At 41.5% G+C, this 22970-nt stretch overlaps 3 protein-coding genes across 4 annotated transcripts in view; 2 read left to right on the top strand and 1 right to left on the bottom strand.

Moving 5' to 3' along the window:
* Window positions 1-8798, top strand: part of LOC139306463 (FERM, ARHGEF and pleckstrin domain-containing protein 1-like) — a 49058-nt gene extending 40260 nt beyond the window's left edge. Inside the window, exons 16-28 of the mRNA XM_070930319.1 lie at window positions 1585-1718; window positions 2497-2578; window positions 2768-2829; window positions 3075-3250; window positions 3372-3502; window positions 3653-3721; window positions 3828-3917; window positions 4156-4238; window positions 4620-4732; window positions 6312-6472; window positions 7266-7373; window positions 7523-7674; window positions 7767-8798. Of these exons, the coding sequence (XP_070786420.1) occupies window positions 1585-1718; window positions 2497-2578; window positions 2768-2829; window positions 3075-3250; window positions 3372-3502; window positions 3653-3721; window positions 3828-3917; window positions 4156-4238; window positions 4620-4732; window positions 6312-6472; window positions 7266-7373; window positions 7523-7674; window positions 7767-7842 (1437 nt within the window). The 3' untranslated portion in view covers window positions 7843-8798. The remainder of the gene's footprint in view (window positions 1-1584; window positions 1719-2496; window positions 2579-2767; window positions 2830-3074; window positions 3251-3371; window positions 3503-3652; window positions 3722-3827; window positions 3918-4155; window positions 4239-4619; window positions 4733-6311; window positions 6473-7265; window positions 7374-7522; window positions 7675-7766) is intronic.
* Window positions 8799-8829: 31 nt separating this feature from the next.
* On the bottom strand, window positions 8830-11622 carry LOC139306839 (gamma-glutamylaminecyclotransferase B-like). Its single transcript, XM_070930796.1, has 2 exons — window positions 11553-11622; window positions 8830-10350 (listed from the first exon to the last, which is right to left on the bottom strand). Exon 2 carries the CDS (start codon window positions 10342-10344, stop codon window positions 9856-9858), a length of 489 nt encoding a protein of 162 aa, XP_070786897.1. The 5' UTR covers window positions 10345-10350; window positions 11553-11622; the 3' UTR covers window positions 8830-9855.
* A 2804-nt stretch (window positions 11623-14426) lies between these two features.
* Window positions 14427-22721, top strand: arl13b (ADP-ribosylation factor-like 13b). 2 transcript variants are annotated; one of them, XM_070930695.1, is made up of 10 exons: window positions 14427-14550; window positions 16892-16962; window positions 17315-17564; window positions 17978-18083; window positions 18363-18565; window positions 18860-18974; window positions 19065-19211; window positions 19790-19940; window positions 20401-20469; window positions 21117-22721. In XM_070930695.1, the coding sequence occupies exons 1-10, from the start codon at window positions 14492-14494 to the stop codon at window positions 21191-21193; spliced, it is 1248 nt and encodes a 415-aa protein (XP_070786796.1). In that variant the 5' UTR covers window positions 14427-14491; the 3' UTR covers window positions 21194-22721. The 2 variants fall into 2 exon arrangements, with proteins under 2 accessions (XP_070786796.1, XP_070786797.1); XM_070930696.1 differs by having other exon boundaries at window positions 19065-19215; window positions 19818-19940.
* Window positions 22722-22970: the final 249 nt, after the last annotated feature.

Genomic DNA, 22970 nt, shown 5'->3' with positions numbered 1-22970 from the left:
GACTGAGGTTCAACATCTGAAGCTTTGTGCAGGAGAGATGACAGATGAAAATACAGCTTCCATGTGAGCACATTATACGTTTTTTAAATGACGTTCACTCTTTTGTTTTTCACAAGAAAGCAATGCATATGTTATAATTCACCTCCTTTTTGAGCCAGCGACCTTAAGACTACACAGACTATTCGCTCCCAGGTGGAAACACTAAAATCAACACAGAGGAAAAAAAATCCACTCTTCAACTTTAATCCTGGGATGAAGGTGCAGCCTAATGTGGGTCAGACTTTGTCTCTGCAGTTTTATGTGATTCAACTTTACTGTCTGTCTGTTTTTACTGCCTGTTACTAACAAATGAGGGGAAAATCAGCAGCAGGGGGGTAATGAGGAGAGAGACCACCAATGGGGTAAACACAGGTTCAAGCCCCTGCAGAAGCTGAAGACCCCATCACCTTAATCGTATGAATCTGACTGTGACCTCTGACCTCGCTGCGGAGGGAAAAATATCATATTTCCCCTCTCGTGTCTTTTTCTGCCTCTCAGCTGTTTTTCTTCTCAACAGTAGTTTCCACCCTCTTTCATGTGGGAGGAAGGCGTGCGCTGGCACTTTTTACCTCTTAAATATTTTCTTTGGCTGGCACCACTCAGCCCTGAGATCCCATAACCCCGCCCCTCCCTCCCTCTTCTCGCTGTCACCCTTCCTCTCTCCCGCCGAGTCCTTCTGTGAAACAGCTGGACGGCCTCCTGTCTGCACTAGCTGTCATAATCGTGTGTGATTCACTCTGAAAGGGGTCAGGGGTTGTTGTGTACTATCTCGCTTGGGGCCAGGAGGATCACTGTGCGTGCGTGTGTGTGTGTGTGTGTGTGTGTTAGCTGATCCTCAGTGCAAACAAATGCCATTGTGCTTTCAAGTCAAATCATTCATTCTGACCACGACCTCCTATTCGGGGGGATCATACCAGTAATGTGTGTGTTTCCGTGTGTGTGGTTGCTCATATAAGTCACTTGTAATCACTGTCACTGTCTGTTTTGGAGATGTGGATGTGTGATAGTGATTTCAAAGTACTTTTATATGGTGCATTAGTTTGTTTTAAAGCATGTTTTTATAGGACAGGTCTCATCTTACCTTGACTCGGGCTGCAACTATCGATTATTTTCATTATAGATTATTCTGACAAATGTTCTCAGTTAATTCATTAATCATTTGGTCTATAAACATCAGGAAATAGTGGTAAAAACACCAAAAATACCAACAGTCCAAAACCCCAAAATATACAAGTTGTAATTATATAAGACAAAGAAAAGCAGCAAATCTAAAGAAAGAAATTATCAAAACAGCTGCAGATTCATTTTCTGCCTCTCGACTAATCGATGAATTGTTTTGGCTTTAACCTTAAATGAATTCTTTGCTTCACTGTGTCGTCACTTGCATATTACTTCCCTTAATGTGGCTCTTTGTGACTGCTGATTGCTCATTCTGAGGACGCACAGAGATAAGACAGAAGACGGAGATAAAGCTTGACGTGATTTAGAATTTTTGATGTCAGACGGTGCGTGAAGAAGTGTGAATGTTTTCTTTGTCTACTGTAGTCCTTCGAGAGTATTGCGGGGAAAGATGAGGCCTTCCCGGACTCCGTTAAGAACCTGATCTCCACCAGCTACGATCCGGTCCACAAGTTTCACCAGGGATTCCTCAAAGAGGTGGAGCAGCGGCTGGCACAGTGGTCAGTATCCGTCTGTTCCCATTCAGAAAAGTTTGGCAATTTAAATAGGATTACTTGATTTAAACAAAACACATCCACCACAAAAATGAGAAGAATTTTAAGACCAGATTAGTGTTTGGCAATTTGCTATTGTGCTTTGGCAAGACAAAAACAAAGACATTCACTCCACTGTAGTGTTTCTGTATCAGTATCTGTATCATGTTTCACAACAACATACAACCAGCTTTGGGGGAAAGTCAAGGAAGCAAAAAACATCAGTGAAGAAGGAGAAATAAGGTGATTTGAATTCTGTGGATTCACTCATTTCCTTTAACTTGTGACAAATGAGATCATTAATGAAGAAAGTTTGCAACAGCACAATACTTTTTATCACTAAGTTGCGTACCAGCATCACAATATGTCATTTTAATTAAAACCTAAACCATGAATACATAATAACATGAAAAGACTAATGTGACTTTGCATGGGAGCTGAAGTGCACATGCAAAGTCCTCATTTCCTCCTGTGGGAATCTTGTCTGTGTTATTTCTGTAATGACAGACAGGAGGACACACACACACACACACACACACACACACACACACACACACACACACACACACACACACACACACAAACCATGCTTTTGGAGAGGGCCCAGGGACTTGCTGGTAAGATGAATGGGATTGTGGGAATTGATGAAGATTTTCCAGTCGTGTGAGAAACTTCTTCAGCTCTGGCCTGACATCTACTGGTGGATAAATGTTACTGCAAGATCTTCATTTCTTCTCTCTCTCAGGGAGGGCCGCTCCAACGCCCACATTAAAGGAGACTATCAACGCATTGGTGACATTCTCCTGAAGAACATTCAGGGTCTGAGGGTAACTAGATCTCCCTCTATAACCCCACGCTGTCAGTATATGATTTACAGTACAGATGTAGAAATTATAGACGCCCTCTTTGTGAAACAAGAAGGGTAGAAGGGTTGTTTTTAATTAAATACATATAGATTGTTTGTCTCTCTGCCTCTTATCTGTTTTTAATTTGTTTTCTCTCTTTTGCATCTGCAGCAGTTGACGGTTCATCTTCAGAAACATTCAGAGTGCCTGGTCGAACTGGAACGGGTCTGCAGGTAGGTGACGCAGAACAAAACCATAAGTAAACTGTAAGCAAAGGTCCAATTATCAGCAGGCATGAAGTAAGAAAGTTAATGCACTCTCTTATCAGAATATTCAACCAGCCAAACTATGAATGAAATAACAGAAGAAACTATAAAAATAATGGAAATATGAGGTAGAAAAGATGACAGAGAAAAACATTATACTTTGTGGGAGCATTGTGAAAAGCACCACTTCCCTCCCCCTCACTGTTCCTCAGGTCCAGTCGGAAGGCCGAGGCTCTGTGTCGAGACTTTGAGCAGCAGAGAGTTTGCTACCTGCCCTTCAACATCTTCCTCCTCCGGCCTCTCCACCGCCTGCTGCACTACAAACTCATCCTGGAGAGGCTCTGCAAGCACTTCCCGCCCACCCACGATGACTTCAGGGACTGTAGAGGTACACGAGTGCCTTTTTGTGTGCAGCATCTCCACCTTTTCCTCCAACATATGTATTTTTGTACATGCGAAACTAAATGTGTGTGTTTTTTTATATAACCATCTCTTCACCTTCCCTTCAGCGGCTTTGGCTGACATCTCAGAGATGGTGCTGCAGCTGCAAGGCTCCATGATGAAGATGGAGAACTTCCAGAAGCTTCTTGAGCTGAAGAAAGATCTTACCGGCATCGACAACCTCGCCATCCCCGGGAGGGTCAGACTCTGTTATTACTTAAATAGTTAGTTTCCGTGCTTGAGGCCTAGATTAGACCTGCAAAATCTCCTCCATTCTGCTCATTTATGGATCTTGGCTTTCTCTCTGTTGCTCTCATATTTTTTTTTGTTGTTAATGTTTAACTTACAGGAATTCATCAGGCTCGGTTGCCTCAGCAAGCTCTCAGGGAAGGGCCTTCAGCAGAGGATGTTCTTCCTGGTATGACATTTCAGCAACTTTTCAAAGTGAATCTAATGTTGGCGATAAAAGCAAAGAAATCTAGCCTCCACTTCTCACTTTTCTTTCTTCTCTTCGTCCTCTGTAGTTCAGTGATTCCTTGGTGTACACCAGTCGAGGAATGACCCCGTCTAACCAGTTTAAAGTTCATGGCCAGCTGCCCCTGTATGGCATGACGGTACGTGGCCATATTCCATTAGCAACACATGTACTGCAAGGTTGAATGGTGCAGAACTGAAACCTGCAAAGTTTTCCTTCTTTACAAGAAGTTTTAGGGTGAAATCGTGTTTTATTTAGATGTTAGGGCTTATTTTTACATCGTATGTTGTTGTTATAAGTGATTGTGGGTTTGGTTTACATGCATGTACTGTAAAGGATTAGGAGTGTATTTAAGTTGGATGATGATGTTTTTTCAGATCCGAGAAAGTGAGGAGGAGTGGGGAGTCCCTCATTCGTTCACCTTGTTTGGACAACGCCAGTCTGTGGTGGTGGCAGCCAGGTATACATAAACACACACACATATTTTGTGACATAATAATAATAATAATAATAATACGGTTTTACAAGAGTAAAGAAAGCGTAATATTAAAAACATCTAGTGTGAATGAAGGAGATAAAATGAGTGGAAACATTAAAAGGACAAAGAAGGGAAGCTTTGTGTTTCTAATAGCACTTTTAAAGATTCATACAGGTCAACCTCATAAAAAATGGATTCTTCTCCACAGGACCTCTGCCACGCTTTGGTTGGCCTCTAATTGAATCGGACCATGTGACCTACTTTTCTTTCATTTACTGATTAAAGCGTTTTATCTGTGGCTGTGAAATAGAGATTGTATTGTGCACTCATTGTGTCTCTGTCCTCTTCTCCGCCTGCGTCCAGCTGTGCATCAGAGATGGAGCGGTGGGTGGAGGACATCAGGATGGCCATTGACCTGGCGGAGCAGAGCAGCAGCCCAAACACTGACCTGCTGTCCACCAGCCTGTCTGACAACAGTGAGTCCGCCCTCTGCTGTCTGTACAGTAAATGACCAAACAAACAGCTACTTTGGGGTCCATTATGACAAAGTATTAAAGGTCTCTGAGCCATGAATTGGTGTTCAACGCCCTTTTTTCATTTTATTGGTGTAGATATAACTTAGTATTTTGTGACATGTGTTAGGCCTTCGATTCGTCAGGTAACTATTGTTTGCCGATACATCGATCTTTAAAAGTTGAAATAAATGCATTGGCGCTTGCCTGCGAGCCAGCAGCCCGGTGTAATAGATGTTTGTTTTCCCTCAGTTTTTTATTGATGTAGAGGATTTCAACCATCACTCCCTAATGACTGCTCCTCTAACCTGCTAACTACTTCCTGCCCAAACATCGCTTAGTCATCAAAGTATCGCAGGACCGTCTGAGACCCTGTGGGAACCAGAAAGTTCAGTTGTAAAAAGTCCCACACGGGACACACTTCAGCTGGGACCTGTTAGCTGTACTGACTGATATTTACTTTCATCCATAAGGTCTTTCTTTAAGGGACATGGATCACCTCTTTACCTATAGTCCACATAACTGTGCACATCCCACAGGCTGAGGATATGTTTCAATCCCTCCCTCATGAATGATCCACTGAATTGTTCCAGGTGGTCTTTCATCATATTTTTAACGTCACCTGATATATGTAGGTCCAGGCCCCAGCTGTCGCCCCCTTTTTCTCCTCCTCTTCCCCCTCATTCTTTATCTTAAACGCCTGTCACGACGTTCAATGAAGCCTCCGCCTGGTGACCTTTTGGTGTGACGTCTCCATTGTCCCTCAGCTAAATCACCTGCTGTGAACATTTATAACTCAAACAGTTAAAGAATATTAACTTACAGGTAACAACAAAAGGCTCATTTTTCTCTTTCTTTCGTGCAGACTGTACTGAAATTGCTTTGATCACTGTTCTGATCGGCGGCCATGTTTCCTGTTTGTGCACACATTTTCAGACTGAACCTTAACGTTTTATTTATCTGTCATGATTTGATTCACGTCTGCTTTTATGTATTTTCCCGTCATCACACTAAAATAGCAAAGAATGAGCATGTGGCAAGGCTAGCTCGGTTAGCTGTGCTCAAGAATAGCCAGTGAATCTATTAAAGCCAGATTGTTGTTACAACATTACATCCAAGTCTCATAAAAAGGTCTGTAACATAAAAATGCCAAAGCAGGAGGCTCAAACCAAGCATAGAGTGCTGCTCTGGATCCAGTCAAGTTGTCCAACTGGTGGCAATTGTGACCTCCAGCTGCATCCAGTTAAAATACAGAACATTAGCCAGTAATACAAAACAAAACAATCTCCAGGATGTCGCAGAGCTTCTCGGGGGTTTAGTCCTGATGTGACCCATAGAAGTGATGACTGAAACAGTTAGTCAGCTGATAGCAGAGTTTAAATATATTCCTTAAAGCTCTTTGTTGTTATAAGATGAACCGACAAAAGGCAGTAAAAGGTTAGCAGACAAAAAAGCTTTCTAGCCAACAGAAGGAAATAGATTCAAATAAAGAGCACGGGCCTTTCTGCTAACCAGCATGTCTGAACCTCCCGTCATTCCCCAGAGCTGTCGGAGGACGGAGGAGCTGAGCTGGAGTCGGAGGAGGAGCTCTGCGGCTCGCGCTCGTCTCTGGAGCGTCAGGGTCACCGTGGTAACACCACCGTGCACGTCTGCTGGCATCGCAACACCAGCGTGTCCATGGTGGACTTTAGTGTTGCCGTGGAGGTACCAGACTGTGTTTGTGTGTCTCTAATCGTCCTCTCTCTCTTCTCCAACACATCACATGTCTGTTTTTCCTCTCAAGCCTTGAAGCTGTGGAGTCCAGTCTTCCATGTGTTGTCTGTCCTGGTCCTCTTCTGCACAGGCAGAGGACCATTGATTCAATGTCCTTTGTTTTTTCTCATGTCTGTGTTTCTGTCCTTTTCTCCTCCATCTTTACCTCCTTCCATTTGTCTGTTTGTTCATCGCTGCCTCTGTCCGTCCACGCTAACATTGCTAGAGGCCAGTAGTCCGGCCAGTGAGTTGACGAGGCCCCTCAGCAGACTTCAGGGGCCGTGTCTCTCTCTGTGGTTTGCTGGTACAGAACACACAGCCTGTCCTTTAGTGACACCTACTGGAGCAGAGAGGTACTGCAACAGCAAACATTTATCAATCCATGTCGGAAACTCTCCAGAACTACATGATGAACCTTCTGATAAATAGAAAGAACCACATTTTTCTGGACACACTAGTTACAAGACTACAGGATATTTAATATTCCTGAATGTTTGGACAGAGTGTCACTGTACCGACCTCCAGCCAAACAAGTTAAATGTGAATTATGTATCCCAGAATCTACAATTATGTTACATGGATATCAGACTTCACGAGTACAGTGACGGAGTGAGAGCTAACAGATTTTTCTCTCCTGTCTTGTATCCTCATTTCTAACACTATAATAGCATCAGCGGCTTTGTTTCCGCTTGTCATGTCTTCTGTTGACTTCGTTCTCTTTCCTCCTCTTTTTTTGTGTTTCCAGAACCAGCTGTCGGGTAACCTGCTGAGGAAGTTTAAGAACAGTAACGGCTGGCAGAAGCTCTGGGTGGTCTTCACCAACTTCAGCCTCTTCTTCTACAAGTCACACCAGGTTCGATATAGACAGTAAAAATGCAAAAATTGGCTAATAAATGAGTAATAAATGGCACTAGTAGTGGTCTGATGAGGGACAGTGGGGGGATGGCTCTGGGAATTAAAAGATGATTACTGAGGATCTCCTTCTGGCTCGTCTGCTCACAGGATGACTACCCCCTGGCCAGCCTTCCTCTGCTGGGCTACTCTGTCACCGTCCCGTCCGAGTCGGAGAACATCCACAAAGACTACGTCTTCAAACTCCACTTTAAATCCCACGTCTACTACTTCAGATCAGAGAGCGAGTACACCTTTGAGAGGTATTTAGGGTGATGAGTGAAAATGTAAAAATGTTTTAATTAATGATGATTTATATCACCAGCGACGTTTGATTTAATTGTTCTTGCTCCAGGTGGATGGAGGTGATCCGCAGCGCCACCTGCTCTGCCAGCCGCTCCCTGCCGAGCACAAGGAAAGACCTTTACTGATGAACCTGCCTCCCTCTGCTCCTCCTCCTCCTCCTCCTCCTCCACCACACTCGCCTGGGTGAAGATCTGGACTTCAGGCTGCACAAACACCAGAAAAGACTCATGTTGCACACAGCAGGCGCTCGAATCCACACTAATTACAACCTCTGAATCGTTCACGCACACACATCACAGAGGTCCTCCCACTTCACCTCCTCTTATCACACACTCTCTGCACCACTAGTGTTTAAATAGAGACAAACTGTCTGCGATGGCAGTCGTCCACGATGTAATTCATAATGTCATTTTACTTTTTTCGACACCAAACTGGTAACACAAAGTCTTCAATGTCCTTTACCGACTTTGAGTGTGTTCACATGCACACACAGATTTCATATTCAACAACAACGTATCCTGTGTACAATAAGGAGGATTTTATCTTTATGATAAACCTGAATGAAATACATGGGATTTACCAGAAGTATTTGGGACACTGAAGCATGACTTTGTGCACCATGTTGTATTTGGATTGTATGTTTCCTTGCTGAATATTCCTGTAGAACGAAAGAAATGTGTATAAATTGCTTGAATAAGACCTGAACCACGTGGAAACCTGTGTGCATGTGAACACACTCCTTTTTTTGTTCGTCTGACAATCTATATATAATTAGATGATTTTAAATGTGATGCCAGTTTCGTAAACATCCCATCTTTTCCTTTTTGTAAGGCAACTTTTTGTACAGTACTTTGATACACTGTGAAATGTTCTGTTTGTTTTCATGTTGTCCTGTAAGTTTTGCTTTGTTTAAAATGACAAATGACTTCCAAACTGCTTCCAACGCCAACAGAGATTTCACTGGTCCGTTTGCCAAATACCTTCTCTTCTGTATTCCTCTAGTTTTTTGGATTTTAATCTTCTAAATAAAGATGAGAAAAGATTGTGTTCATATGAAAAAAAAAATGAGACCACACCGAAACTGATGTCTTTTTGTTTTAATCTAGTTTTCATAGAGACAGAACCCCAGAGGGGATTAGGACAACACAGCATGGAGGAAGATCATGAGAAATAATTCAGGAAAAAAAAGAAAAGGACCAACACAGTTTTAATTGTTTTGGTGTTAGAAGGTGTCTTCGTTTACTCATTTTAAATTTGAAAAGTGGAGACAAATGATATCGAGTTCTTTTAGCCGATTTATCCTGCAATCAATCCCACCTAACAACATACACAAACGTGTTTAGACCTTTCAAAATGAGTTCAAGTTGCGTCCGAAAGGTTTTTGACTGTACTGATAAACGAGACGAATTCCACAAAGTACCAGTGGACAAGTGCATAACACACATCTCCAACAGCACCTTGAGAGCTTAAGATTGTAGTTCCAACAAGTGTTTTTCTTGTTATTGTGATAATGTGTAAACAGGTCGTGCTGTCAGAAATCCCTGAGAATGCAGCCTGACAACGCAGCTTTATTTCTGAAAGGAAACTTGACCAAGCCTTTAATTTGCTTCACAGCTACGTCACAGTTACACAAACACTGCTGCAAGTCATCCACTAGAATGCATTAAGAGGGTAGTTTATAAAGAGACCGTACATACTGTAAGAACTGGGCCAGAAATCAAGCCTCCTGGTCTGATTTTCATTCTTTTCCAGTTGTAATAATGAAGTACTCAATCATCATTAGTGTCAATATTTTAGCTGCAATGAGCAGACTGCTCTGCTATCTTTCTCTCAACGTCTCCTTATATTGTTATATACACTGACTTCAGGAGGTAAATATAAATTATTCTGAAACTTTAGGTATGTCTTGGTTCTGATTATTTACTTTTATTTTTTTATTTCTATACATTTAAAAATACAAATTCCCAAGATTATAGCCATACTTATAGACAGGAGTGTATTTTCTTGAGATGTCACTGATGGATATCCACCTGCTCCGCTGACTTTATATGGAAGCTGATTATTACAGAGGTAGAAGACTTCGTGGACCATATCTGCTGTCTACTCAGGACCTGCTCCTCTTATTCTAGCGAGCTACATCAGTCTTGTGCTTCTCTGGCCGTGTACTCGAGCCCGTGATCTCCATGTGAGTCGTAGCTCTCATAGTTGTGCAGCGAGGGCCAGTCTGGCTCGTACGCCGTCGTGCTGTACACAAACGCCTCCGTGATGCTTCCTGGCACCGGCCTCTCCTCTCCCTCCGTCTGCCCCACCCACTCCTTCACCTCCAGTTTGACCAGAGTCCGCTGGTACATGGTGGGAACCCCTTCAAAGGCATCCAGGAATTGCAGCATCTGGTCGTCCACTTTGTAGATCTCTCCTTGGACTCGGTGACCCTGGCCGGGGATGTTGAGGAGGAAAGGGATGTTGTACTTGTTGGCGATCACCAGCGGGTATTTCTGGGTGGTGCGGGCTGAGGCGAGGAACTCCGCCTTCCCATTGGCGCTGTCAAACATGCGGTAGTAGTTGGGCTGCCCCTTCTTCAGGGTGCCATAGACGAAGACACGAGCCATGCGGATGCAGGAGGGCATACACACCTGTGAAACAAAGCAAGGAGGAAGTGACATCTTAACATTTTCTACACTCATTTATAGGAACGCAGCAACAGATACAGGCACACAAAATAAAAGAAAAACACAGAAAATTAATCAGCAACTTTTGTGGTAATCAGTTAATCATTTTGCTCATTTTTTTAAAACGTGAAGACTTGCTGCATTTCTTTATTCTATATGACCGTAAACTGAATCTTTAGGTTCAGGACCGTTGGTCAAATAAGTCAATACATTTGAATACATCTACTTGAGCTATGGGAAATTATAATGGGCATTTAATATTTAATATTTATGACATTTTATAGCCAAATAGCATCGTTTCACTACTGGAATATAAAATACCCTAAACAGCAGTAGAAAATAAAGAAAGAAAGTTGTTTTTCTTGTCTGTAAGTGGTGACGTCTACATATAAGTGTAAAATGCACATATAGATCTGGTATAGAACTGGTCACGCATTAAGTTATATTATTCCACAGTTGTCTGAAAAGTGAAGCTTCACTTGGAAGAAGATCCCATCTGTCAGTATGTGAACAAACTCTCTGAGCGTTTAAGATGCAGGAGTGTCTCTGCGACCTTACGGCCTGCTCTGACTGAAGCTCTTTGGACTCTGTTATCGCAGACTACATCCAGCTCAATAATTAATTCGCTGTCGGAGATAATCTCTGACAGACACTGTTGTCTTAAGATCATTGACGCTGGGAGAGGTCATTCAACAACGCAGCCTGTGGAGGATAAGAGACAAGGTTTGCACAGTGAACACATACGTATACAGAAACATCGACTACCAAAAGTACTCATTATGCAGGCCCATTTAATAATAATATTATTATTGGATTATAATTATTGATGCATTCATGAGTTCATCACTTTAATGTTGCACAAATGTGGATCTTATTTTAATTACTTTTCATACTGCTGAAGTATCTGTAAAACATCACATACATGTGTAAGTAGTGTAAATATAAAGTAGCATATCATGGAAATACTCAAGTAAAGTACAATTACCACAGTACAGTACTTGAGTTACTTCCCACCACTGCTGCAGTCATTAACGCTGTGGCCCATACAACCCGGAGAAAACGCGGAACAAGTGAACAAGTGAACACGTGAACAAGTGAACACGTCACCTTCTGCGTACGACTCGTGCACTTGACCTTAAAATTGCACTTAAGGAGTCCAGTCTCACCGGAAATGTGATGAAGATGCTGGAAAATGTCGGTGGGTTTGAGGAAGCGCTTCTTCCGTCACCTTCAGTCCCTGACCGTCATAAAACATGTACGTGTGCATCCTGCAGGGGCCGTGAACTGCACATGCGCAGTAACAACTCAGATAAACCGGTGGAAAGCAGAAGATGGCGCTGAAGTGACGAGGGAAAGAAACACTGGTGCATTTCAGAGAGTACTGTACTCAGTTTTGAGGTACTCGAGTATTTCCATTATATGCTCTTGTATACTTCTACTCCCCTACTTTGGATAATTATAAACATAATAATGTAATGTGCCATTATGCAGAATGAGTACTTATACTTAAGTATATTTTGATGCTAATACTCATGCTGTGGTGTTTGTATTATATGCAGTTTATTATACATACTATGTTGTTATTCTTTCCCATTATTATTATCAATAGTAATGATAATAATAATAGCGCAGAAATAGCAATCAACTCTGAGCAACGATGATATTGAAATAAACAAACTGTCCAAGAGAGGGCACTAAAGACAAGCAGTTAAATGAGGAGGACGTTGAAAGTGAACACACTGAATGTTAAAGTTGAAATACTGACTGAAACAGTAATAAACAAAATAAAAACCACTCATTTAAAAACAAGCGAGAATTAAAACACAGTACACATATAAATAAAGAGCTGTAAGTATTCACCGGGCCATGAAGAAAACAACCAAATAATATTAATAATTTAAAAAAGTAATAATCACCTATATATTCCCAAATTCCCAATAGATGATTTGTATAATGACTTCTAGAGATACTCCCACTGCTAATTAGTTAGACGTGGTCTTTGTGGAGAGGGCCGCAAACTAAAGGGAAGAAAACAAACCATAATCAATAATTAATCATCTATAATAAAAGGGAGATTTGCACCGCTGGCTGCATTAAAACCCACTTAACATAAGAGAAATATAACAAGGCTGTGCAACAATAATATTGTCATACCAGAGGACAACATTAAAAAGAATTACACTGAAGGCTTTAAACTTCACTCACGAGTTCTGCACCTCTTTAATATTCGGGCAAATTGGAGCCAAAAGGACAACAGCCTCATTACTGTCCACACAGCCAATTTCAGTTACCACACTGGATCCCAGTAAACAAATAAAGATTATTACTGTGGCATCATGAGCGCAGCTGATACATCTCATAAAGATTAAGCTGAAGTCGTCTCAAGAGGAGATAATGTTTCCTCTGACAGACGCTGTTAAAGACACATGTTCTTCATCCTGCCTCACTCCTCTGACTGCAGACTCACCTGTGAGCGCTTGTTGAGGTGAACTGGGACAATAACTCAGCCCAGGAATTAAAGTGCATCCATCTTTACCTAAACAGACACTTGACATTAAGTCTAATGGAAAAAAGGAGCCTTCAGAGCTACAAATATCTAATATATACTTTCACTTTGGTGGAAAGAAGGAGAATCACTCATTTATGGTGAAGCAATAGGAGAAGATTTGTCTTTAAAAACAGCTTCAGTGGTTGACTGTGCCGTGCTTTAATGATATGAAAGAAACAACTAGAAGTACAGCAAGTAATACCTCAAAGCCAGTGAAGGAAGGTTGTTAAAAAATGAAGTTTAAAGGATATTGTAGGGAGTGAAATACTTCAGTAAATTCTCTTTTTGTCATCTTTGTCTGGAAAACAGACAATTGTGGGGTTTTGTGCTTCTCTCTCTGTAAGATTATGTTGATGCCTTTGCAAACAGATTTATTCCTTTTTATGTTGGTAGACAGTCTGTTCACCAACGGACTCTCTTTCTCTTAATAGAGCTGTAAAGGAGATGTCAAATACAAGAAGCACCTCTGTACCCTCCTCTTTCACTCTCATCGAGTTTCATTGAGGTAAATTGTTTTATGTGAGCTTGCATGGTAGATATTAGCTTAGTTTTACATGTTTTTAAATATATGTTTTAGGATTTTTTAAATGTTTTATGTATCAAAGGTGTTTGTTTTACTGGACTGCAAGAAAACAATAGTGTTAAAGTTACTTCCCCAGATTATATTTACTCTTTAAAAAATAGATATATCAGCACTAGACAGGGATACAGCAAAATGTGCATCAAACATATAAACTCGTGAATAAAATGGTAAGTGTGTTGTTGATAATAAGAGGGTTACAACAGAAAGGGACAGAGGAGACAGTATGCACTGCAAAATGTCATATATGTAGGCCTACTGTAAGGATTTATTGTACACGTTATAAGTACAATTAATTAATCAATTAATTCTAGAAAATAAAAAACAGTAAATCATTATTACAATTGTCGGCCGCGTAATTGTCCACAGGGGGCGCTCTCTCAGCCTCTCTTGGGTCCATCTGGAACGAGCGACGCTGATTTGTTGAACACGGAAGATGACGCAAGCACGTCCGCAGCCTAGCAGCAGAAAAGACGGCGTAAACAAAGCAGACAGCTACAAATCAGCTAACGCTAAGTAACAGTTAGCTCATATTTCGTGAGTAAAATACTGACTGTAGCTGCATTCGCTTATACATGAAAACCTGTTTTAGTTGATGTGATAAACGGTCACGCGTACGTTAACGGACTCACTCGTGCGCTGAGACTGAAACTAAACGAGCTAATAAGATACCGTTATCGCTAGCTACATTAGCTTTAGCCAACCTTAGGTAACGGGACACGGATTTTGTAGTTCTGTAAATCGATGTTATCTAGAATAACGTGTATCGATAACACATGGTGACAGACACTGGATTCATCTGCGCTGGTCACACCGATCACTTTAAAAAGCTGCTAACGTTGATGCTATCATGAGTTAGCTCGCTATGTAGCTAATATAGGTGAAGAGTTGATCAGCTGTTTAAACAGGGCTGGATAGTGGTGTGACGCTTCTGGCTAGATGACCACTTGATTGCAGTCATCTGGACTCGGACTGCGATGTTTAGCCTGATGGCGAATTGCTGCAACTGGCTGAAACGCTGGCGAGAGCCTGCAAGGTAAGTTAGGTGATATTATGATGCCAAAGTCTGTCCTCCTCCTGCCCTCGTCACTCAGCTCAAATCAGTTTGTTTCAGTGGTTTGAGCCCAGTTTGTAGTCACTGTTTAACGACTGATTTGATGTTTTCAGTCTCCCTTTTCCATTGGGACTAAGCAGTTTATTATGATCCACTTTTCAACAGAATAAAATAGCTACAAACTCTAACCCACAGGTTCGGTGGATTATGACCTAGAAAAGTAATAAAGTGGACATGATGAATTTCCATTCTGCTTGTATTTTAACTTTCTTATATTATCACAGCCAAATAAGTAAAATAAAGAAAGCACTTTGTTGCACCTGATGTACCCTGCAAACATGTTGTCTTGTAATGATGAAGACCCCTTTGTTTTGTATGAAATGCTGCCTGTGTTTAATTAGAATCTGAAGTGAATGATTCGCTAGATGGTAGATAATGGGGGCTTATTACAGATATTAGAGCTGAAATGATTAGTTGATTAATCATTAAGTTGATTGACAGAAAGACAATTGGTAACTCATTTGATGATCTAAAAGAATCAATCCAGCTTCTTCGCTATGAGGAGTTGCTGCTTTTTTGTGTTTTAATTGTTAATCAAATGTCTTTAATCGTTTGAATACGCCTCTTTGGGTTTTAGTAAAATTGTGATGGACTTTATTTCTATTATATATCTATTATATATATATTTATGTGTGTGTGTGTATATATATATATATATATATGGCTTATGGCTGAAGTACTTTGAATTGCCTTGTTGACAGGACTATAAAAATACATTTGCCTTTCTTATCGGACATTTTATAGGCTAGAGCAAAAAATTAAATCATATAAATCATAAACATATTTGGTAAATAATGAAAATAATACCTTTTTATGAACATGCCTTGAGCCTGCAGTTATTATTCTCAGTGTTTTTTAGCAGAGTGGCCCTATGCGACTGCATAAAGAGCATCTAAAACAGTGCTTAAGCCACGTGGTACCTGTGAGGCATCTGATCCTGTGGACTTAGTCAGAAATCCCCACCTAATCCTGCAGCCAGGTCTGTTCAGTGGGTCTCCTCCTTTTGGCCTGTGGCTGTGAGGGGTTTGTAGCAGCACGGACAAAGGGTTATGGGTTAGTGTCGAGCGGGCGGACAGTGTCTCACCTTTTTTGGAGGTTTACATCAAGCCGCTTCCCTGATGAAGGCCAATTGGCTCCAGAGGACGGTTAGATGGATAGTGCGGTTGATGTCTTTTCGGCGCAAGTGTCAAAGTTAAGTATGCGTCCAGGAGACAAAGACGGGTTGTGTTTATGTCTACGATTTAGCTTTATGTCCATATCTTCTTAGGTTCGTACAGGTTCGTCCTTTTCGGTGTGAGTTTACTCAAAGGATTCAGTTCCTTCCTTTGTTTTATATTTAATGTTTTTCCTTCTAGACAGCATTTAATGCCAGGAGCCAAAATGTAAGCCTAAAGATTTGCAAGATTGCTGTTGTGATTACAGCATGAGCATCTACTGAAAATGTCCTGCTATGTCTTTATCTTTGAAAGGTCCATTCAAAAAGTGGTTATAGATTCTCCGATATTATTGTGAGAGCAATTATGTGTTAAACTAAAAAGGCTGGTTGGAGCTAAATGTAGTCAGACTGCGATTATGCTTCCTGTTGAGGCAAAAGTGTTGCAAATTCTGATGCAAATGTTGCATTGCTTTCAGAAAAGTTTGTTACACTTCTTTATTAACATTCCCACTAAGATGGTACCTTTGCATTAGTAAGATTTCTGGACTATTGAGCAACTTTGTGGGGAAAATCCTCCCAGTTTACTGTCCAGGTGTGAGCATGCATGCATACTGCAGGGAGTGTCATCATCTGCTTTTAGGGAAATTTCACATTAACTCATGCCAATATGCATTTTTGTAAGTCTCGGGATAAATGCACTGAAATAAGTATACAGTGAAATGTTTCTAGGGGAACAGAACACAGAAAAGTAAATTTGCCTATTACAACACTGGCCAAATATTACAAGAATAATCAGTACTAATATTGCCTTGAGCAAATCTACTGTATCTTTGTCCTGTTTTATTTGTGTGAGCTGACCACGTGACTATTGCTGACTCACTCCACTGTGCACATCTCTGATTGTGTTGGGCATTCAGATTATTAATTGGCTTATCTGTGCCCCCAAATGCGTCATAAGAGCTAATGCCAGCTAATGTAGCTTGGAGACTGCACATTTGGATTCAGGGCACAACAGACGGCATCATGTGGTTCTTCTCCTGGACCCCGACTTATTATAGTGACGTCTATGTTCATGTGTATTCATCTTTTCCCTTTCTTACCCAACAGGAAGGTGACTCTGGTTATGGTGGGACTGGATAATGCAGGGAAGACAGCCACAGTACGAGGAATCCAAGGAGGTTAGGACTGTTATAAATGTTAATAAAGTATATTTAGTGTTTTGCACATTTTTCTGGTTTTAAAAAAGTCTTCGTAAATAATAGAAAAGTTGACTTTGTTAACTGTGTTCTTTGACTTGTTTACTCTGAATAAACTGCCTCATTTCCTCTTCTGTTTAGTATGTATTATGTATATTTTACATCAAACTGCTTGCCGCTAATGCCTCGCTGCTTTTATATTTCATCACTGCTGATACATTTTTAAAATTTTGAAGCAAAGTAAGTTGTGCTGCAGAAGTTGTGTTAAAAGGTTTCAATGAGCTTACAGCATGTGTTGCCTCTAACATGATTTCTGTTTGCTAATTTGTTTCAGACAATCCCCTGGATGTGGCTCCTACAGTGGGTTTCTCCAAGGTTGACCTGAAGCAGGGCAAGTTCGAGGTGACTATCTTTGATCTGGGTGGCGGGAAGAGAATCCGGGGCATCTGGAAGAACTACTACTCAGAGTCGCACGGTGTGGTGTTTGTGGTGGACTCCAGCGATGTCCAGAGGATCCAGGAGACACGGGACACCATGGCCGAGGTCCTCCAGCACCCGCGCATCGCAGGGAAACCTGTGCTAGTGTGAGTGCTCCATCATCATCCCAGGGAATTACACTGGACAAAGGCAAAAGAATTGTAAAGTTGTATATTCAAAATGTGGGTAAAAACATACTTGTGAAAGCACAGAGGGTGAGGTGTAAAAGATGAGGAGATGATGGAGAAATTGCCCGGCCTTGGTCCAATTTGTTGCAGAATACGTGCACCGCAGATTGATTCCTGAAGGCATCTGCTCAATCAGTAATCAGGACACAAAGCACAGTTCATGCAGGAGAGTTTAAAGTATTTTTCCAGGTTTGCAGAGAGTGTTCTCATCAACAATCCACAATCAGGGCTGAGTCACATTTCCATAAGATTTCCATAAGTTGCAAAGTCTTTCTGTATTTATTTAGCTTTTTTTTCACATCAGCAATCTCTTTATTCCTCTCTGCTTTCAGGCTCGCCAACAAACAAGACCAGGAGGGAGCGCTGGCTGAAGCAGACATCATTGAGAACCTGTCGTTAGAGAAGCTCGTTAACGAGAACAAGTGTCTCTGTCAGATCGTAAGTGTTTGTGCACCTGTTGTAGAACGGCAGTTGAATGACATTAAGGACATGTGGTTTAACTGTGGTTTCACCCATATATAGACATAGACATGTTTTTGTTTTTTTTAAACTTTTCATTCTCACTCTTAAGCACAGGGCAGCTTAAGATAGCATGAAGTGTGGTGGCTGCTTTATTCCAAAGTATCTTGCAAAACCACTTGTGAAAACAAAGTTTGTCTTTAAACACTGAGAGGTGCTAGTGAGGTCTTATGTCTCCAATGTGTTTTCCTCCCCCAGGAGCCATGCTCTGCAGTTCTAGGCTATGGCAAAAAGGTCGACAAGTCCATCAAGAAGGGCCTGAAGTGGCTCCTCAACAACATTGCCAAAGACTACGAGGCCATTACTGAGCGCGTGCAGAAGGACACGGCCGAGCAGCGCGCTCTGGAGGACCAGGACAAGAAGGAGAGGGCGGAAAGAGTCCGGCGGATACGAGAAGAGAGGTGACAGTAAAAAATATCAACAATCAACATCTGTGGAATCAAATTTAAGAAATTAGTTTCAACAATCAAACTTGAACTGCAAATCCTTGTAGCCACTGTCCAGAGTGGCATGGTAAATGAAATAAGAGATTAATGGAAATGTCAAAATACCAAGAAGTGTGCAATCTCCCTTTCTGCGCAAAGTAACAAAAAAAGACCACTGAATGGTAGAAATGCACACTGTACTTAAATCTGACCTCAGATCAGTTTTTCTAAATGTAACATTATACTGAAAACATCTTGTTGTCTCCGCAGAGAGCGACAGGAGCGGGAAGAGGCAGAACGAGAGGGCCGGCAGATCCAGGAAGAGGAGCCGGATGATGAAAACATGCCCAGCCCCTTCCAACCAATCAGCAACGCCATCTCTGAGGTGTGTGACCGCGTTTGAGATTGTTCAGAAGCTGAAGTTATTGTTTATTTCAAAGGGCTCAGGAAAGATTGGCTTTCATGTTCCTTTCAGAACGAGGATAAAGAAAGGGAGAGGAAGAGGTTGCAGGAGGCCAGGACCAACAGCCCAAAGACGGATGTTGATCAAGAGGAAGAGGAGTATGAGGAAGACAACGACGAAGAGCCAGACGACACAAGACAAACGTCGGAAAATGCCAGTTCAAGTGAGTGATAGATCTTTGAAACCATCTCAAACATGTCCAGTTTATTTTATCGCTGTACACAGTTTCATGGCGGGAATAGCTGTGAATGTGTGCCTGGTTGATGAGATAACGCCGCATGATTTCAATCACTTGGCAAACAGTTTTATAAAATGTTCTCTCTGCCAGGATATTTATTTAGAAGTCATGTAGAAATGACAGATGAAACTGATTATCTGTGTAGATGTGAGGGCAGCAGGCACCTTTTTTGAAGAGTCTTTCCTCGCAGCTCTTTTGGACCATATGGGGGGGGGGTCTGAGCGTGTAGATAAATAGAAACCAAGATATTAAATCTGTTTTCACTTTGAAAGCAAACGATTAAAGAAACGTTAGAGACGGCAACAAATATTTGTTTGAGATATTTCAGAATTTGAAAGAGATAAGTCAAATGAAGCAACTGTCTGATATGTATCCTCCTCTTCTTCACTCAGCTCGGAGAACTGAATATCTGAAAAGATAATTAAGCTTTAAGGAGATAATTACATGACTTTGCTCACTGACGGCAGGCTTATTTAAGAAAATGTTTTTCTGTCACATGCCTTTTTTAAATGTCTCTGTTCTTTCAGCTACAACAGGCGATCCAGACAAAAAGAAGACGAGGAAGCTGCACCTGAAGAGGAAGCACAGGGTGGACCCGCTGAGGACCGAGGACGGGCCAGCAGAGAGCCCCACCCCTCCACCTCCTCCAGGTCAGTCTGCGCATCATCATGAGCTGCTTGTGTAGCGTCGTAGTTTAAAATATCAGTCCAATTGAACTGTTTACTGGTCGTATCAGAGCTGTGGAAAAACACTTGCCCTGTGTCACAGTCGCTCTTGGCTCAGCTCGGCACGAGTATCCTCCATATCAAAAACATCAATAGAGCGCTTTGACAACGGGTGATGAAGTTGTAGGACAGGGATTAAGTGCTGGATCATGACTTCTGATACTTCTGTGATGAAGCGAAGCGATCGCTGTCTTGCTATAGACTGTTAGATGCATTGTCATTGTTGTTAATCCGTCTGAGCAACCTCTGATCTATAAAGGAGTCCGATAAACCAGATTCTACTCCTGGTACAAAGATGGAGCCTGAGCATCACTTCTGACTTTCTTCCTTTTTTTGTAGGATTTTCCACATTTGTCCTGATCCGTGTTCCTTTATTTTCTTTTAGTGGGATGGGCTACACCCAAAGTTTCTAGGCTGCCAAAACTAGAGCCACTCGGGGACTCGAGACATTCTGGTAAAGATACCTGTGAAGTCCGGTCACTCTTCATCCCTCACTGTTTAATTTCATGCATTGCTTCCTTTTTCTTATAAAACCATTCACTTTCTCACTAACCCGGTCTTTGTGTGGATTAACCTTTTGACTATCTGTCATGGCACTGAGCCAGTGTTTCCTCTGTGCATAAAAAATAAAAATACTTCTTGTAAATAGCAGCACTACATTAGTTTTTCAGAGGAGAAAGTCTGGTGGGTTTGTTTGTTTCGCAGCAGCAGTGGTAAATAACTCAGTGTGGTGTTGCAGAGGAAACACTGAACTCTGTCTGCCTTAAGATGTGTGTTGACTTTTAATTAGCATCCCAGACCCACATCACTATCTCTCTCTTCCTGCATCTCACCAGGCATATGCTTGAATGTGTGTGGGTCCTTCATGGTGGCAGACATCTTAATCAACTCAAAGGCATGTCTGTGTATTCATCCACATTTTCTCTCCCCAGTCTTCATATCCCATCTACCTCTGCATCAACTGCCACGGCTAAAGCCTTTTCTCTTTTTGCTTGTGTTCTTCTCAATAGAGTTCGAATTGACAGTGTTTTTATTTCAGGACTCGATGGATGTAGTTTACTAACGTAGTCTAACCGTTTTTTTCCCCCACCCCCTCCACAGAATTTTACAAGAAGCCTCTCCCACCTCTTGCGAACAGGCCTCGGCCTAACGGCGATGCTCATGACATCATTTTTTAACCTCCTTTTACTGATTGAGGTCCTCCAGTCACGGCTCTCCCCCCTTTTTTTGCTTTGTGTCTCAAGCGAGCGGTGTGTAGACAACCAAACACAGAGACACTGCAGACGGACGCCTCCCGACGTGGGAGCCGCTGAGCGCTGAAGTGCGACACGAAACACAGGAGCAGCATGGGAAATGAAGTCCTGCTCAGAAGCTGTTGTTTGGTTTCACAAACTGACACGATTCAGTGTGAAACATCAAACCTTGCGTGAAACGATTTCACGTCAGGTTCTGTCTTCACTCGTTAAAAGCACGTTTGGTGCTGAACTCAACGCAACCGTAGACTGAAACTTTATTTTTTATTGTTAATATCAGTGTTAGACAGTATGGACCCCATGTGTCCGACTGAAATGCTTTTAATTGACAAAGAATGTAAATATGTCCGCTATAACCTTATCTATGTTCATGTCTGTTACTGAATAATGGATTTGTATACACGTCGCCATTAAAAACCATCATATTTTATTCGTTTATTTCTGCACCTTTGGTTCTGTAGTGTAAACAAAGGTGTATGTGATATTGCAGATGTACCTTGATTTAGATCTTAAGTGGCTTTTTCACAGCTGAGTGCTTTGAATTTGATCTTTTTAAAGTCGGAAACGTTTCCCTTTTTTACGACACTAAGGAGTGGAGGTCAAGGAAATTGTCCTCGCAGGTGAAACTGGTGTAATTTGCTACACTACGCTGTACTGTACATGGAAGAGTGTTACACTACATCATGATTGTTAATTGGTCAGTTTTAGTAACGAATGTCTTGACATTTCACTTCAAGTTTTAATGTCCATGAAAAGAAAAAGACTTATTTGTTGAATCTGTAAAATGGAACATTTTGTGTCTCTTGCCAGCAGCATCATAAAGAATCTTGTCTTTTTATTTATTGTTAAAAATGTAAACATATGGAAATATATTTGTCTTTATTTGTCTACAGGGCTACAGATTTTTTACGCATTCTGCTGTTTACACTGTGTACTGTGTGTTTAAAGTGATATTTCTCTGGAGGCAGGAATCAGCCTCCGACTTGCTGCCTCTCAGGTGGCCCCCGAGGTGCGAGCCAGCGCTGTTGTTGTTCCAGCTTTTCTGACTCCCATCTTCTGCACCCATTTTCACTTTTGAAAACAGCTGAAAATAGCTAAAATTACATCTCAAAAAAAGCATAAACACAAATCTAAAAAAACAAAAAAGAAACAACTTGGATAACTCCATTGCCCCAGTTAAGTTTGTGTGCGTTGGAAGAGTTTGCAGTGGGACGATGAGGGAGGAGAACGTATCACTACACAGACACCTGGAACGGCCAATACTGGGTCACAACACATGAGAATATGTGTAGCAAAAGTACGCAGAAATATCACTTTAAAACTGCAAAATATTATATTTCAAATCTATAGTACAACACTCACTCTCTTGTTAATGAGCTAGATGTTTGAAAAACATATTTTTTCTACCCAGTTTGAATTTTATAACAGCACAATTAAAGATGTTTTAAATATATTCCTGATTGATTGGACTCAAGTTTGTGTTTGTGAGCAGCTGCCGCTCGATCAGGAACATCGCCTTTGTCGCCCCTGTGTGTTTTATTTTTGGCTCAACATGAACTTCAGTTGGTTCATCACTCAGCACCTGCTTCGCCTACACCTGTGTCTGTCTGTCACTGCTGATGTTAATTCAGTATTTCTGGCTCTTACACGGTTACTGTAAAGACTAAAATCAAATGAAAGAGATCAAAACAATATCGAAAAG

The sequence above is a fragment of the Enoplosus armatus genome, chromosome 24 (genome assembly GCF_043641665.1).
Source record: "Enoplosus armatus isolate fEnoArm2 chromosome 24, fEnoArm2.hap1, whole genome shotgun sequence".
Classification (NCBI taxonomy): domain Eukaryota; kingdom Metazoa; phylum Chordata; class Actinopteri; order Centrarchiformes; family Enoplosidae; genus Enoplosus; species Enoplosus armatus.
Note: the sequence above shows the minus strand (reverse complement) of the source record. Positions and strands in the feature narration are given on the sequence as shown.